This window comes from Thunnus albacares, chromosome 1 (genome assembly GCF_914725855.1).
Source record: "Thunnus albacares chromosome 1, fThuAlb1.1, whole genome shotgun sequence".
NCBI classification, from domain to species: Eukaryota; Metazoa; Chordata; class Actinopteri; order Scombriformes; family Scombridae; genus Thunnus; species Thunnus albacares.
Window position 1 is genome coordinate 4221842 of NC_058106.1, and position 15905 is coordinate 4237746.

Here is a 15905-nt window from a genome sequence, read left to right on the forward strand (position 1 = left end):
TGTAAATGATATAGTTTTGATGAACAATAGCAACCAGCCTTAATGAAAAAGAACTAACATTACCCACAACACAACTAGAGGGCTAAATCACAATATAAACCTCTAACTATTTCAGTCCTTCCTTTGTCCCATTGTTTACTTAAGGCTATTTCAGAATAAACACAAGCACCATCTTCACACCAGCCTTGCAATTAAGACAACAATATTTTAACATTTAACAGTCAACATTCAGTTAAGCAAGGGGGAATACAGTATTTTCAAGGCTAGATAATGTCACACCCATTACACAGCAAAAATTAAGTAACATACAGAAGTGCTCCAAAGGCAGCCAACAGGGTACACAGTAGAACGTAGATGGCAATTTTTATATTCATCAGTGAGGTATTGAATTGGCAAATAATTGATATTTTATTGAACAATGAATGTGTTATAGAATGCAGTTATCACAAGAATAAGATATCACTTTATATTGCTTGGTGTAATAAAACATGTTGAAAAACTTAGAGACTTAAATCAAGAATGTTTAGAAATATAAATTATTGCACAGAAAATAAAATGTTGATTCAGTAAATGTTTTTCACTGTGCATAACAGGTAGGCAAACAATGCCTTAATAAATTTCAAGAGTATATGGCTACTCAAAATGTACCTCATTAATCATGTCCTTATTTAAATATCTTAAAATATACAGTGTAGTACATTCAAGTATTTAATTTAATGTAACGGATTGTCACATGACTATCAGTTTGTGATATGATTTCAAAATGGCTTCTTGATCTCATTACACTGAATGACCTCTAATGAACCGAATATTTGGGACAAAAGTCCCCTGATGATTTTAATATCAATACAAAACAATAATGCAAAATCCTTTTAATATAACAATAGTAGCACTCATAAAAATATGCCCAGAAAGTGAAAGTGTACTTTAATTTAGAATTTTATATATTTAGTTAAAAATGTAATAGTGATATTGAAGTTCAGACCATTACACTGAATGACAATTTTGCACTTCATGACATTATTTTATACATATATTTCCACTTCATTTTCTCCAAATATAAGTGAAATGATAAAGTAGACAATATAGTTCAATGTAATATGTTATAAATGTATTTACTTCTCTTTTTTGTGAATTTAATGTATCCAGACCCAAAAAAGGCTCGTCTCGTCTTTGACCCTTCAGCAAAGACGGAGAATGGTAGATTTTGATTAGTGAGCCTGTGAAATTCACTGTAGAGTTGCATGGAAAACAAAAGCAATGTGAGATTGTAACACTGGATTTTTCAAACATTTTCAGACATATAGACATACGATATTAAACTATTCAATTGTAAGCTCTAAGTTCTTTATCCAGATCAAACATTCCTACAATGATGAATTCGAAAAAAAAAGTACACTAGCTGAGTGGCTCTTGAAAGGCATAGGTATATTAGCTAGCAAGCTAACAGTTACACTTTTAACATAAAACTTTAACAAAGTAACATTACTCAGCATCAGCTATCAAGTGACCAGACTATCAGGTAACGTCAACTTAACATTATGAAACTTTTATTTCTGAACCAATAAGTATGAACTGGCCTTCTTGCAAGCTAACTTACGACTAATGTTTGCACAGCTCAATAACATTAACATTAAGCTAACACGTTTCAATGTTCACACGACGCACAGCAAGACAAACAATAACTTATGCAAACAGTAATAAAGTAAGAGAACAAAGTTACCTCGAGTTGAGGACAAAACCATATATGTGTCATGAGTCAGCAAATCAAACACTGTAGTGCAGCAGGTGCAGCTTGTCCGTTACTCCAGTGCTGAGTGCAAAATCTCTCTCTCTCTCTCTCTCTCTCTCTCTCTCTCTCTCTCTCTCTCTCTCTCTGTCTCAATTCAATTCAATTGGCTTTATTAGAATGGCTGCATACAACACAACATTGCTAAAGCATATTTACACAAACTAGGTAGGTAAGGGTTACATAAGATATAAAACATACAACAAATGAATTATTAATGAATAAACATTAATTATTAGCCATATGGGACAGGGGTATAACAGAGGTGTGGAGCTCATGGCAGCTGCTATATGTCTTGCTGCCAGTCTACAACAGTCCTCCCTCTCTCCCAGCAGGACTGGAAGTCTCTCCCAGTCACTTAGATAGAGAAACTCTGGGAATATTTTTATTATTTTTTTCAAAATATTGGTCTGTAATACTTTGATATTGGTTGCAGTGAGTTAAGAAGTGCAGCTCTCTGGTCACAGTAAGAACACAATCTCTCCTCTCTGGGCAGCCAGGTCTGTCTGTGCCGGCCTTCCTCCACTGCCAGGTTGTGTTCACTCAGTCTGTACTTAGTCACTGTTCTTCTCAGTTTTCTATCAGACACTGTGGTCAGGTAGGTTGCCACAGTGTACCCTCTGTTTAGGGTTACATATGTTTCCATTTTGTTCTGGGATTTTGTTAGTTCTGTCCAATAATCTCTGTATTTTTCTTTTTCTTTCATCATAATTTGGTTTGGTCTAATTTTCTGAGTGCATGTGTCCTGAAGCTGAGGTGGTCCTGGTGTAAAGACTTATGTGGTTGATGGTTTGTTCAGCCTCAGGACAAGTATGCAGAGGGGACTCCTTCCTGGGTTCAACTCCTGGCAGCACAGGGCATTGTATGAAAAGCTCTCTCTATGTGGGCAACTAATGACTATTTTCGATAAAGCTGACATTTTTTTTTTTTATTAATAGTGATACAGTATCATCAGATGCCTTGTTTGTCCTACCAACACACCAAAACCCAAAATATTCAATTTACTTATTAAACAATGAAAAGCAAGAAAATTCTCACATTTGGGAAGCTAGAAACATAAAATAATGGCAATTTACTTGAAAATGTACTTACGTTATTAATCAATTATCAAAATAGTGGCTGATTATTTTTTTGTCCATCAAATAATTTTAACGCTTGTTTTTTTATATGACTAACATCAGAGCCAGGCAGGCAGAGCCAGCTAACTTCTGGTTAGCTCTCTGCTAACTCAAACTGGGATAAAATAATTGAATTGTCCCGCTCTTCTAGACTTGTTATGAGACCAAATGGATCAAATTCAGCTGGGATTGTGTGACGCTCAAAATAATTGATCCACCATTTTACAGCTGCAACAGTAGCAATGAAGTAGGTCATGGTGGAGCCTATGACGTAAGCTGAGGATGTGTCGACAGGGTTTTTGTAATTACTCTCACTGCCAGAAGGGGGAGACAAAAGTCCTGCACTGCAGCTTCAATAGTCTCTTTGTTTTGTTTAACACTTCTGTATTGTGTTAATGTGGCAACCTGTAGAGGTGGCTTCAGAGTCATCTGTTGTTCCAGTAATTACTGCACATGCAGCTGAAAGCTCAGCATCATTAATAAGTGGACTTTTTAGCATTGATTCTCTTCCCTGTATCCTTAGTAAGTAGGTTGTAATAATTGTACCTGTAACCAAAATGACCAGAGAATAGATGATGTAATGTATGAAGCACTGTCTCATGCTGCATAGAGACTGATACAGGCTCAAATGTATATGAATTTAAGAAATGATTGATCTATTTTCATCAAGCATGAATGACATACATGACTCTGCTTTATCATGATGACTTTATTCCAAAACATTTTCTACCAAACAAGGCAAACAGGCAACACTAACACAATGCCTTCAATAAAGCGTACACATTCAAACTGCTGGACATTTTAAATAACCAATAAATACAACAATACTATTCTACAGCAAGAAGACAATACCGTCTTTTTTTTGTAAGTCATCTTAAAGTGAACTACAGTAATGTTTTAAAGCAGTAAGTTTACCAACATCCTGATCTGCAGGTAGCCCTCTTAGGTTCAATGAAGCAGCATATCATGAGATTCTTGTTGAGTTAAAGGAACACTTTGGGATAGAAATGTGTTTTTCTGTGTGTGAAAGGGCAATACTTGGCAGAATGTCTGAGTGTTCCTTTAATATCATGCTGTGGCGCTGCCTGACTATTATTGTGCCATTCTTTTCCTTTTCACAGTTTCTGTAAGCAGTATTCTTTGTTAATGTACTGTTACAGATCATGCCACCTCCTCTTTATTCCAAACAAACCAGAATGTCAAACACATCCCTCCCTGAGCTTCGTTCCAGGAAGAAAGAGCTGCACTCTCCAGGTGTTCAGTAAATGCATGGACTGTTACTGATAGTGAGAGGATGAAACATTAGCACAGTATGAGTATCACTCTCCACTCTGCAGGACTCTGCACTTGTATTCTGTTCGGTCATATCTGACTGGACAGTGCTGGCAGGATGTCATAGCATCCTCTCTGGGTTTGGAGCAGGCTGGACCTGCAGTCGGTCCCTGGTTCTACAACATGCAGTCTGAGGCTTCAGACAAAGCAGAACACCCCAGGAAACATCCATTTACCGGTGTCTCTGTGCTACTATCTCATCTCTTGTGGAAACTGGGACTGTGAATGATTTGAGAGAGCTTTCCAAAGGAATCCATGGTATCCACAGGTTCTTCTGTTTGTGCTACGTTCTGCCCTGGCTGGTTTGGGACCTCCAGTGCTGGGGATGAGGCCTGATCCAGGGTGCTGATCCTGGGGAGGAACTGGGCCAGAGCTGGGACGCCGCGGTCTCGACCCTGCAGCCTCTGCCGGTGGTTTCCCAGACTGAGCATCGCTCCGTGTCTGTCAGATACGTAGATGTTGTATCCGTCTGGCAAGATCTGCTCCCTGAAGGTGCAGTCATCTCTGCTGTAGGTGTGCTGTAAGAGAAGGGGGACATTCACAAGATTTTTTTAAAACTTTATTTTTAATTTCATCAATTGCAATTTAAGAATTATTGGAATATGCACTACTAAAATACAGTATCAACTAACATGATTCAGGTGGGTCCTGCTTAAGTACCTGAGCCTGTATCAGTGACAGCTAAAAGTGAAATTTTGGACTTAAAATTAAAATAAGTGAAATTTAAGGACTGAAAGATAAAAGTAAAAATCCATCACTTTTATAACAAAATATCTTTTTAAATGTCCTCCTTACTCCACTTTGCTTCTCTTTTTGTTTCCATTTCAGTCAGTTTGCTATAGTTCATCACTATGTATGTGTATATATCATAAATACATCAGATTGTTAATTCATTTCACATTTGAAATACATCACACCAATAAAATTAACAAAAAAGTGAACTTCTGAAAGTTAAAATCATATGCATATATTACTAAATTTCATGTATTATTACTTTTTTAAATCAACAATTGGGCAGATGAAGTAAAAGTGAATCCTTGTGTGTGATTGTCATGCATGTGATGAATCACTGCTGCTCTTAAAGGTTACTCTAAAGCTGGATGTCTTTGACGTAAGAGCTTATCAGGAGGAGTCAATGTAGATACATAGAGCCACGCTCAACTCTTCCTGTAATGCAACGTCACCCAGCGAGGCCTATGTGGCCACTCAAATACAAGTGCACATTCACATTACTTGTGTGAACACTGTATTTCTATTGTTTACTTTTGTAACAAAAGATAAAATAATTGGAGCCGTGATCATTTCCCAGAGTTGTAAAATCCTGTCTCTGCATATCATAAACCTCTCTGCATCACTTTGGTGTCTGATAAGCCTTCAGACTCATAAATCTCTTACTTAAACTGGACTTGTGAGGTTGTATTTGATTGTCTCACAAGTACTTGAAACAATTCATCCCTCAGTATTTTTTTTTTTTTTTTACGCAGGGCTGTTTCTAATTTAACAGTAACAATTAAGAAAGTCACTACATAAATGTGTCTTGTTCTTCACTCTCAGTGAAAAACATTTTTTTACTGGGTTGGCTCTAACTGTAATTCATATTTTTGATAAATACAGGCCATGATCATGATGAGTGGCTCTGGGTCAAAGTCTGGCTTTAAGAACTTCGTTTTTTCCTCTGATATGGTGCAAATTCATAAATTACAGTAATTTGTGTTTTCCAGCACAGGAATCTTCAGCCGTGGTCTTTGTAACATCAAAATATATTTTAAATGTACTTTTAATTGCAGCTGGAGTACTTACTCTTATTTATTTGTGCTATACTGGCCCATCTTGCAATGTTACTTTTGGTTTTCTAATATACAGTATATACTGTGCTCGTATCTGTACAGGTTTAAAAACAAATTAGAATGGCAACTTCCATTAGGATTGCATGAATGGTGTTTTTAGACAGAAGGCCCCTTTTTATCAAAAAAACATACATATATGGTTCTGCAAGTTCTTCGACAGCTGTTTACCTTGGCCACAGAGAGCCAGCCAGAGGCCAAGGTTGTTGTTGCTGCTGCTGGATCTTTTCATTCAAGTTTTTTACTTTGCAAACACATCCTACCCTCCACCACACCGGACAAAGGTTGATGAACCGATCGACTGTTTGAATGAATGACATGCAGAGTTTTCCCGAACATGGAAGCTGATTAACAACATATGAAAGCAGGAGTCTTGTGGTCAGTCACTTTTTCAGAAATTTGTTTGGACCCTTTGAAGATTTTCTTAACACAATTCATTCTATCTGGATTTTAGAGAAGCTTCGTTTTTTTGTTTTTTTTTTAAGGTGCATTGCATTGCTAAGTTTTTGAAAGGTGCAATTCATCCACTTTGTTATCCAGCTTGTAACAGCAGGTAGGCTAATTGTGAGCAATAATTCATTTTAATTTTTGCAGTCATACTGTTTGAGAAGTAAGTTTCATTTATGAAATGACACCCTGTTTCTCACATATGATCTGTAGGATCATATATGAGAACAGCCAATGTTAAAGAATGACACTAGAAAATGCAAAGTTTTCTGAAATGTGGAACGGCTGAGTTTAAAGTTGAAGTGGAAGTTGCCCATACAAGTTGGAATATCGGTGAAAATGAAAGTGCTGAAAGCTGTTGAATTTTCAAGGTAAAAATTTTAGGTGTAAGCTCTGAGTGAAGAAGTATCAGTTGAAGTGAAAGTACTTAAAAAAGTTGAAGCTTCAGTTGAGCTTCAAGCACTTCAAGAGAGCTTCAAGAGACCAGCTGACATGTGATATGAAAGCAGATGAAGTGTCAGCTGAAGTGTAACCACTGGAAGCAGTTGATTGATCAAATATAGGGAAGTTGGAACCTCCCGAGACAGCATTTGGCCGCTTGTCCTGCTGTTGTTACAGCCATGTCTGAACTAGCTCTGGCCAACTGACCTCCACCTTTAAGCTGGGGACATTTAATCAATGAATGTATTTGGCTTGTGGCGAATTGTATTCATTAAAGGCTGCTAATTCATTTTCTATTTACCATCCCTATCTAGACATGCAGAGTGAACCGCCTGACACACTGTTGAGCAAGGTTAAAGCCAAAACACATTATTATCAATGATCAATGAAGTTATTTATTTGCTGTTGCAGTAAGATCACAGTTTACACTCCATACAGGCACAGACACAAAGTAACCTGTCTGTTTATTTGGCTCAACATGGCTAGAGGTGCTACACAGCTAACCAGCAAAGTTTGTTGGCTTTGGGTTTTGTTCTGAGCATCAGAGCAAAGCTTGTGTTAGCAGCAGCAGCAGCAGCTTACTGGTTCATTTGGAATTTCTTCAAGAAGTGTTTTTAAAGATGTTCCTCGGTGAAAAGAAACTCAGGAAGAACAAAATGCTCAAAAAGATAAAGAGTATGGCTTTTTTTTCTTGAGTGCTGGGCAGTTGCTGGGCGGCATCTGCTGACAGGCTGGGGAGAAGTGATTGGCTGAAAGGTGAGGAGGCTCTGTCATGAAATGTTATGAAATAAAAGTGTTTCTGGGATAAATGACATTTAAACTGAAAAGAATCATGAGCAGACGTCACGACATAAAACTGAACTCCAGTAATGTCAATATGAATGGTAAAGTCACATTAATCTGAAAAATTCTTGATTCACTTATTAAATATCAAATTATTTAATTATTTTCACTCATTCATTATTTATTTTATTACATTAAAGCACATGATTATTTGCCACACAATATCTTATGTAATTTAGGTCATTTTGGTGAACACCATATGATCCCACTTTATTCAGATGTTTGTTCTGTTGTGTTTTAATAATAAAGAATATTTTGATTTACAAGCTGCTTTGTATTTCACATGTGTGTTCAATTTCATTTCAATCATTTTGATCTGTATACAGTATGCTGGACTATTTGCAGTATAAATGTTTCACTACGGACATAATTAGCATATGAGTGTATGATAATTATTACAATTAGACCATATATGATGAACATAATGCACGTGCGATATATTTACGGGGCGCAAATTATTTGGGGCAACTGGAGCATTTAAACTGGTCAAAGACAGACTGAAAATCAAGTTGAAGTATATAATAAAAGTTGATATTATGATTAAACAATTCACCATAGTAGATCATATTACCAATTTATTCACATCCAGTCTAATTATAAATCATTTTGCAGCGATAATTACCTCACTTGCTAAATAAAATAACGAACCGACATGTGACTTCTGAAGCAAGATGAACAATTACTGCATTTTTAAAATGATTTATAAGCAGCAGATTCAGAGATAAACTGGCTGTCACCTTGTCATATGAAATCCTTACCGATGAGTACAGTCTCCCATCGCCCTCTATGCAGAGAAACTGTGCGGCTGCTACTCCTCTGATGACAACACAGCCTTGATCCACAGGACGGATCTCCAGCAGGCCTGCAGTTCAAATTGTTCATCAGAGTGAAAAATGCCACCAAAACTGCTCCATTCATCAATTTACTCACAAGCATCACAGTTTGTTGCTTGTCAAAAAATATTTGACTTACTGTGCTGAGTTTGGTCGGCAGAGCCGTGGATCTGCCCATCCCCACTGATCAGAAGGTGCAGTCCTGGTCTGGCGGCGTACAGATGCCTGAAGCGGACCACCTGGCCCCAGCCGTGGTCGATGTGGGGCCCCTGATCCGATAGAGGCATGCAAACAAGTCCCATAGCAAAAAACAGGTTGGCAACGGATACAGTGACCAATCTCGGTTTCATGATTCTTCAAATCCTGTGTGAGCGCTCTGTTGCTGCTCCCCCCACTCCAGTGTGAAGTAAGGTAGTCTCATCTCAACCCAGCCTTTAAATTTGACCCTTATCAGCTGCTGATAACCCTCTTTTCCAAATCCAGTTCCCAGAAGCAGACCATAACACACCCCTGCACGACATCCAACTGGATCATAGCTCATTGGCCCCGGTCGAGCCCCAACCCGAGCCCCTCTCTGGTCTGTGAAAAAATGACACTGATACTCATAACTGCCTCCCTGCTTTAGATATTGTGGAAGAATTTGAAATTTTGAAGCTTTAATGATGAAAATTTCTGCTTGGTAATTAATTTGCATGCTGAACGTACCGGAAGACACTAATGATTTAGTCAAGTCACTCATCCTGTATATAGTTGATACCTTTTTTGAGGAGGAGTGAGGAAACTTTCACGCTTTAAAAAAGGATTTTGGCATGAACTCCCAATGCAGGACACAACTGGTGGCTGCATCTGCCCCGATGATCTCTACAGAAAACTGACTCCAGGTACAGCTCAGTGTAGTGAACATGTCTCCCTCAGCCATACCAGTAGACCTACATATAAGCCACATGCAGTAAAGGTCTGTGCAGGTCAACCAGTAGAGCCAGAAATAAATAAAGCCTCAAATATGCATCAACATTTGTGGAAATTATACATTTTACAACTACTGCAACTTGTACACTGCTGTTTACAATAATGAAAGCCAATCATCATTACCTCTGATGCTCTATCATTATTATTAGTAGTAGTGATGGTAGTATAGTGCAGTGCATTTACTCAAGTACTTTACTTCAGTGCTTCCAGTACATGGTACTTTATACTACTCTACTACATTTCAGAGAGAAATATAGTACTTTTTACTTCCCACATTTATTTGTCAGCTACTTTACAAATTAATATTTTACATACAAAACATATGATGGGCTTGTATAATATGTTGCAGCATTATAGGTTTAACTAAAATGAGCTCCACCTCAACCAACTACAACCATTAAACAGCTACATCAATGCATCAATAACAATATTCAATAATATAAGATAATTAGTATATTATGTATAGGGGGGATTTGTTCTGCATTGAGAACTTTTATTCTTGATAATTTAGGTACATTTTGCTTTTAATATTTACATATTTTACTTAAGTAATATTTTCAGTGCAGCACTTTTACTTTTAATGGAGTATTTTTACATTGTGTTATTGATATTTTTACTTAAGTAAAGATCTGAATACTTCTTCCACAGCTATAGTAGCGGTTGTAAAAATATACTGATGGAGTAACATTAATTAAAAAACAAAACAAAACAAAAAAAATCAGTAGAAATAATAATGGTAGGAGCAGCAGCAGTAATAATGAGTGTTGCACGAGGTCTAACAGTAGTAGGAGTATGAAGCAGTAGCATTGACAGTAGTAGTAAGAATGTTGTTTTTGTTGTTGTAAGTTAAGAGTCTGGCAGAAGGAACAGTTCCAGTCTAAACAGACCTTGGTTCATGCCTATAGACTGCATGTCTTACGTTGATGATCACGTTGCACAATTACGTTACATAAAGTGCTACCAAATGTATTCTGTCAAATTGCACATTTTTTTATTTGTGGACAGGGTAAAGTCTACAGATTGGGCTGAATCCAAGCGGAGCTGTGAGACTGGGTCACTCCACACTAAAATAACAGACTTCTTTCCGCTCTTATCACATTCTGGCCTGTGCTTCCGATGCTCTGAGTTGCATTTACATACAAGTTAAACTGTAATGGAAAGTAAACATCACCATTCACGAAAAGGCAACCAGAGGCCCTGATTTCAAAACCTTATCTTTTTGTAAGTTTTTGGATTTGTAAATTGATCCTCTCTGAGGGAAGATGGTGTTACTGTCTGTGCACGTTGTGGCACTTTGACAAGCGTGTTTTTTAGGGAGCTTGATGCACATGAAGTCCGTCTCTTAGTACCTAACACATCTGCACACTTTCTGTCACTAGATGGCAGCCTGGAATATGAATGTATCTCTTCAGAGCACAAGGTAACAGTGAAGATTTGAAGCAACTGTGCTGTGTGTGGAGAACACAGAAAGTCAAGTCACCTTTACTTATATAATGTTTCAAACACAACAGAATTGACCTGAAATGCTTTACAAACAATGATGATCAGAAGTAAAATACATGAAGCTGTAGACACAGAAAGATGTCCAATAAACAGTCATTCTCCAATAGCACGGACACGTTGTATACTCTATATAAAAAAGGAACTGTACATCTTTTATCATCACTTGCATCAGTTATCATCATTGCTTGAATAATCTTTAAGTTATTTATGAGCCTTCCATCTCTTATGATGCCAGAAAACTCCAGCTCTCATTGCTGAGCCTGCACCTGCTTCATCAGTTGAAAGGTTGTGGGGAATAGATAGTGCTGTTCCATGAGGATACTGATGGGTATAATGGTATTTATCATACTATAAGTAGTTAAGATAATCAGTGAAGTGGACTGTTCATGATTGTTGAGTGAAACAATGACACATGAACACCATTCTCTCATGCAGGGGATATGTATACAGTCAGCTCAGGCCAAACTGGCTGAATGTGCATGAAATGTAGAATTTCACATATTCCCTCTACATCAGAACAACAGGGTCCTCTGAAAATGAAGCATGAAGCATCAGGCGAACTGTTGACGACATACATTCATATCATTTATTTATCTGTTTATTCTATAATGTTTAGTTTCCACCTGAACTTTCACAACCATCAGTGGTGGAAGACGTTTTCAGATCCTTTATATAAGTTCAAATACAGCAATGTAAAAATACTCCATTACAAGTATAAGTCTTGCATGAAAAATTGCATGAAAATACTACAGTAAAAGTACATTATAAAAAGTACAAGTATTGCAGTAAAAGTTATGGTCCCTCTGACTGATATATTATTATATATGACATCATTAGATTATTAATAGTGAAGCATCAGTGTTAGAGCAGCATGTTACTGTTGTAGCTGCTGGAGGTGGAACTAGTTTTAACTACTTTATATACAGTTAGCTAATTTAGTCCAGTGGTTCCCAACCTAGGGGTCGGGCCCCTCCAAAGGGTCAGCAGATAAATCTGAGGGGTCGTGAGATGATTAATGGGAGAGGAAAGAGGAAAAAACAAAGTTCTGATACACAAATCTGTTTTCAGTTTTTGAAAAATGTCTCTAATCTTTGATTTTTGGTGAAATATTGGATCATTTGAACATTTATTGAAATGAAAGCATGTGAGAAGTTTAGAGGGAAAAATCACTATTTGGTGGAGCTGTTAACAACTCATAGACATTTGAAATGTGACCCCGACTACACACTGCTTTTTGTAAGACGTCAAAAGCCACAAAGGTTGGAAACCACTGGTTTCATCTTTAACAATGTGTTGTATTTTAAAAGCTTGTTATATTATCCATTGTGTCAAATGTTCATCTGAAAAGTAACTAAAGCTGTCAGATAAATGTAGTGGAGTAGAAAATACAATATTTCCCTCTGAAATGTAGCATCACATGGAAATACTCAAGTAAAGTACAAGTACTTCAAAACTGTACTTATTTACAGTACTTGAGTACATGTACCACTGATAACCACAATAGTAATAGAAAATTGGGTTGTTGCAACTGTAGATTAAAGCCTGGTGTTTTCACTTACATCTCTTGACATCTCTTCACTCTCCTGTTGCACCTGTCAACTGGGACAACTTTATCATTCTTATTGGCACATTTTAACATGGTTGTGATATCATTTGAGGCAATTTATCAGATTTCACACAGCTCCCTCTGAAGCCACAGAAGGCTTTACACTACTTTTTTCATGCAGTAGTAATCCTTAACACCTGGAAACACATGCTGATGTGTGATATTTATGGAGTTCCAGTTTAATCTTCGCCTTCCTATTGACCTTATGCATGATCTGTCTAGAAAACTTGAACTTTAAAAATGTTGGCATTGGGCATAACAAATATATTGAATGAAATCCAGGGTTTTGCAGAATCAGTGTTGGTGTCTGATGAGGGGGTTGCCTGATTCCCAGCATACTTTTGCTGAACGTCAACCTCAGCAGAGATCTAAACATATATGTATAGTGTGGGGAACACAAAATATAACTAAGAATATAGAACACCATATTCCACCAATTCATTAAGAGGGTAAAACCGATGACATAATAGTCAAAACAGTGTGACATTGTGTAACATAGAGGAAGTGATGGATCCTGAACAAAAGAAAAAAAGTCCTGCCAGCAGCCACAAGAGGCTGCAACGGTCATTACACCCCACAGTGTGGAAGTGTTGGAAAGGACACACAGACTTTGTTTTAGATTCTTGCCAGCAGTGGAGTTAAACTTGTAATGTTTATCCTGAGGAAGAAGCTAGAGGAAAGCTGATCTTTTAGGGGAGCATGAATGGTTTCTGTGTATTTGATGGAGATTTGTCAGTGTTGGATGTTGATGATTCTTTTGTAAAAGTGTTAATTTGAGTTTTGTTTATTTGCACACAAAGAACAACAGAACGTATTGATGACTTCTAGAGTGCCATATCTGAAAATCAACCCCTGCTCATGAGATGTTTGGGAAAATGAAATTTACATGACTGTCAGGTTGAAACAATCTGAGAAAGGAACAGCTGCTCACCTCAGACATATAATAAAAGGTTAGGAACTAGTGCATCAAAATGATGGGCAGACCGACAGATCAACCGACCGAGTGACATCTGCCATCCTTGGGCCTCTTTAGTGAGGCAAAAATCTACAATTCTATTTATACACACTACAAACATGTCAAAATGAATACACACAACATACTGTAAGTGAGAAAACCTTTCAAGAGAAAATTGTTGATCTGTGTAACCCGTATACATACGTATATCTTCAAACGGTGAACTTTTCAAACTCCTGAATGTGAACTTATTTCTGTTTTAAGCTTGGTTACAATGCATTTTTAATGAATTCTTTTAATTTTTAAAGGGGTTTAAGGAAGATTTTGTCAACTGTAATCCTTTTTCTTATAAAACTGTAAAAAAAAATTCAAATACATGCTTTTTATCAAATAGCAGCATCTTGTACTTTCTGCAACCCTGTCATTTCTATGAGACAGGGTTGACTCTCTGAAATGTTCCAGAGCTGTTTGTGAACATTTGTTTACTTGGTTACAGGCTCTCCAGTCCAGCTGATGAAATGAGCCACACAGACCAGACTGCGACAGCATGGTTTGACCTGCTGACATTTGAGAAGCGTGGCTGCCTTGTATGATATGATGATGCTGTTTGAGTCAGAGCTGGCCTGAGCTGTTTGCCGGCTGAGAGACACTCTAGGACATAGCAAGATGATGTCAGGCCACAAAACTGGGCTTTTGTGTGAGGCGGATGTTGCAACCGTGCAAGCAACCAACCTACTGTATGTGGGCTTACACCTACACTGATTTCCATCACATCACTGGAAGGCAGACAAATATGCTTTGTAGTCTGACTGTCTTACCTTGGACTTGCAAATGCATTATTTCTTTTTTTTAAATTTTGACTTTTACAGTATGTATGTGACTGAATTAATTAAAAATGAAATGAAATGAAATATTCTCAATTTAATATAATGAGTAAAGATTTCATATTTTCAAAAGTGAGTCATAACCACTTTTATTTTAAACTAAATTACTATCAACTGACACATATGATGGGATCCATTATGGCCAGTATAATCCACTCAAAGTAATCTCCAGTTGGGTAGTAACTACTTTTTTCCAATAGAGGGCAGTGGTGATGCTTCAAAGGAAATGCAGCACTACAGGGTCCCCAAATGTCAAATAGGATTCATCAAAATAATTAAGTAAATAATTGAATTCATAAATACTTTGTTATTCTGTGTTGGTAGAATCTCTGGTGAGTGATTGTTGAAGTTATGTCCGCCCCAAATGAACAATAAAAGCAAATATGGTTGTGATGCAGAGATGTAAAAAGCTAAACATGCTAGCAACAAGCCGTAGTTTTCACCAAAGCATAATGAAATATATGGCAAAAAACACAAGACATATTTGGTCATATTTTGGTGAAAAGGTGAGATTGGTGGATTACAGCAAGAGTTATTTGAAAGGTTCTGGAGATTTTTTACACATTTCTTCTGCCATTGCTGTTGGAATCAATTCTGAATCCTAGCTAGCTACATCTGTCATCCAACACAAAGGAGCCAAGCTATGCCAAGTAATCACCATACTGAGTTAGCGTGTAGTTAAAATTAGCATATTTAGTCCATATGCTTTCATAAAGAGGAGAAAAGTAGTTTTGAGTAGATTTAACATTTTTACCTACTGAAGCTTCACGCTAACTCTATAGTTCTTGCTCTATTAAAGCAATCGCTATGTTGTTTTGCTATATGAACATTAAGCATCTATAAACTTAAATGCTACATTCAGGAAATCTCTGCTAGCTACATTGTTGTGCTTCATTGCTGTTCTAAAACACACCTGTGCTTAGCTGCAACACTGTTGCCAGTTTGCATGCTGAGGAAGGACGTTTGCAATCAGATAATATCCGGTTACCATTCAGCAGCCAGATAAGATGCTGGAATTGAGCTTGTTGATTTTTTATCATTTTCAAGAGACTCAGGGTGGAGAAAAACAGCGGAGGACAAATCAAGATGTCACAAGACTCCTCAAATAGCCACAAACAGCCACCCTTTAATCATTTCAACAATCTACAGCAGTTCTTACAGATGGAGGGCATTTGGAGTCCCATACAGGTTCTTTGGGCATGTGGACACACCTAGAGGTTGGGTGTTATTTGAAATATTTCAATACTAGTGCTAATATGATAAAGAGTTTCGTACGAGTTTTGGTACTGATACCAAATACTTTTTTTTCTCTATGGAACTTTGAGAAATATTATTTTCTGT

The 15905-nt window shown here is 37.2% G+C and overlaps 1 protein-coding gene across 2 annotated transcripts; it reads right to left on the bottom strand.

The window, feature by feature from the left end:
• Positions 1-1344: 1344 nt before the first annotated feature.
• Positions 1345-9328, bottom strand: fgf19 (fibroblast growth factor 19). 2 transcript variants are annotated; one of them, XM_044354766.1, is made up of 3 exons: positions 8787-9328; positions 8552-8676; positions 1345-4757 (listed from the first exon to the last, which is right to left on the bottom strand). In XM_044354766.1, exons 1-3 carry the CDS (start codon positions 8995-8997, stop codon positions 4437-4439), a joined length of 657 nt encoding a protein of 218 aa, XP_044210701.1. In that variant the 5' UTR covers positions 8998-9328; the 3' UTR covers positions 1345-4436. The 2 variants fall into 2 exon arrangements, with proteins under 2 accessions (XP_044210701.1, XP_044210788.1); XM_044354853.1 differs by having other exon boundaries at positions 8573-8676; positions 8787-9326.
• Positions 9329-15905: the final 6577 nt, after the last annotated feature.

Bases quoted from the DNA above. Each gene is read 5' to 3' on its own strand.
- fgf19 (XM_044354766.1), bottom strand. From the start codon at position 8,997: ATGAAACCGAGATTGGTCACTGTATCCGTTGCCAACCTGTTTTTTGCT. The intron at 8,677-8,786 runs GTAAGTCAAATA...TTTGAACTGCAG, and splicing joins TGCCGACCAAACTCAGCACA to GCCTGCTGGAGATCCGTCCT. The intron at 4,758-8,551 runs GTGACAGCCAGT...CTTCTCTTACAG, and splicing joins TAAGGATTTCATATGACAAG to CACACCTACAGCAGAGATGA.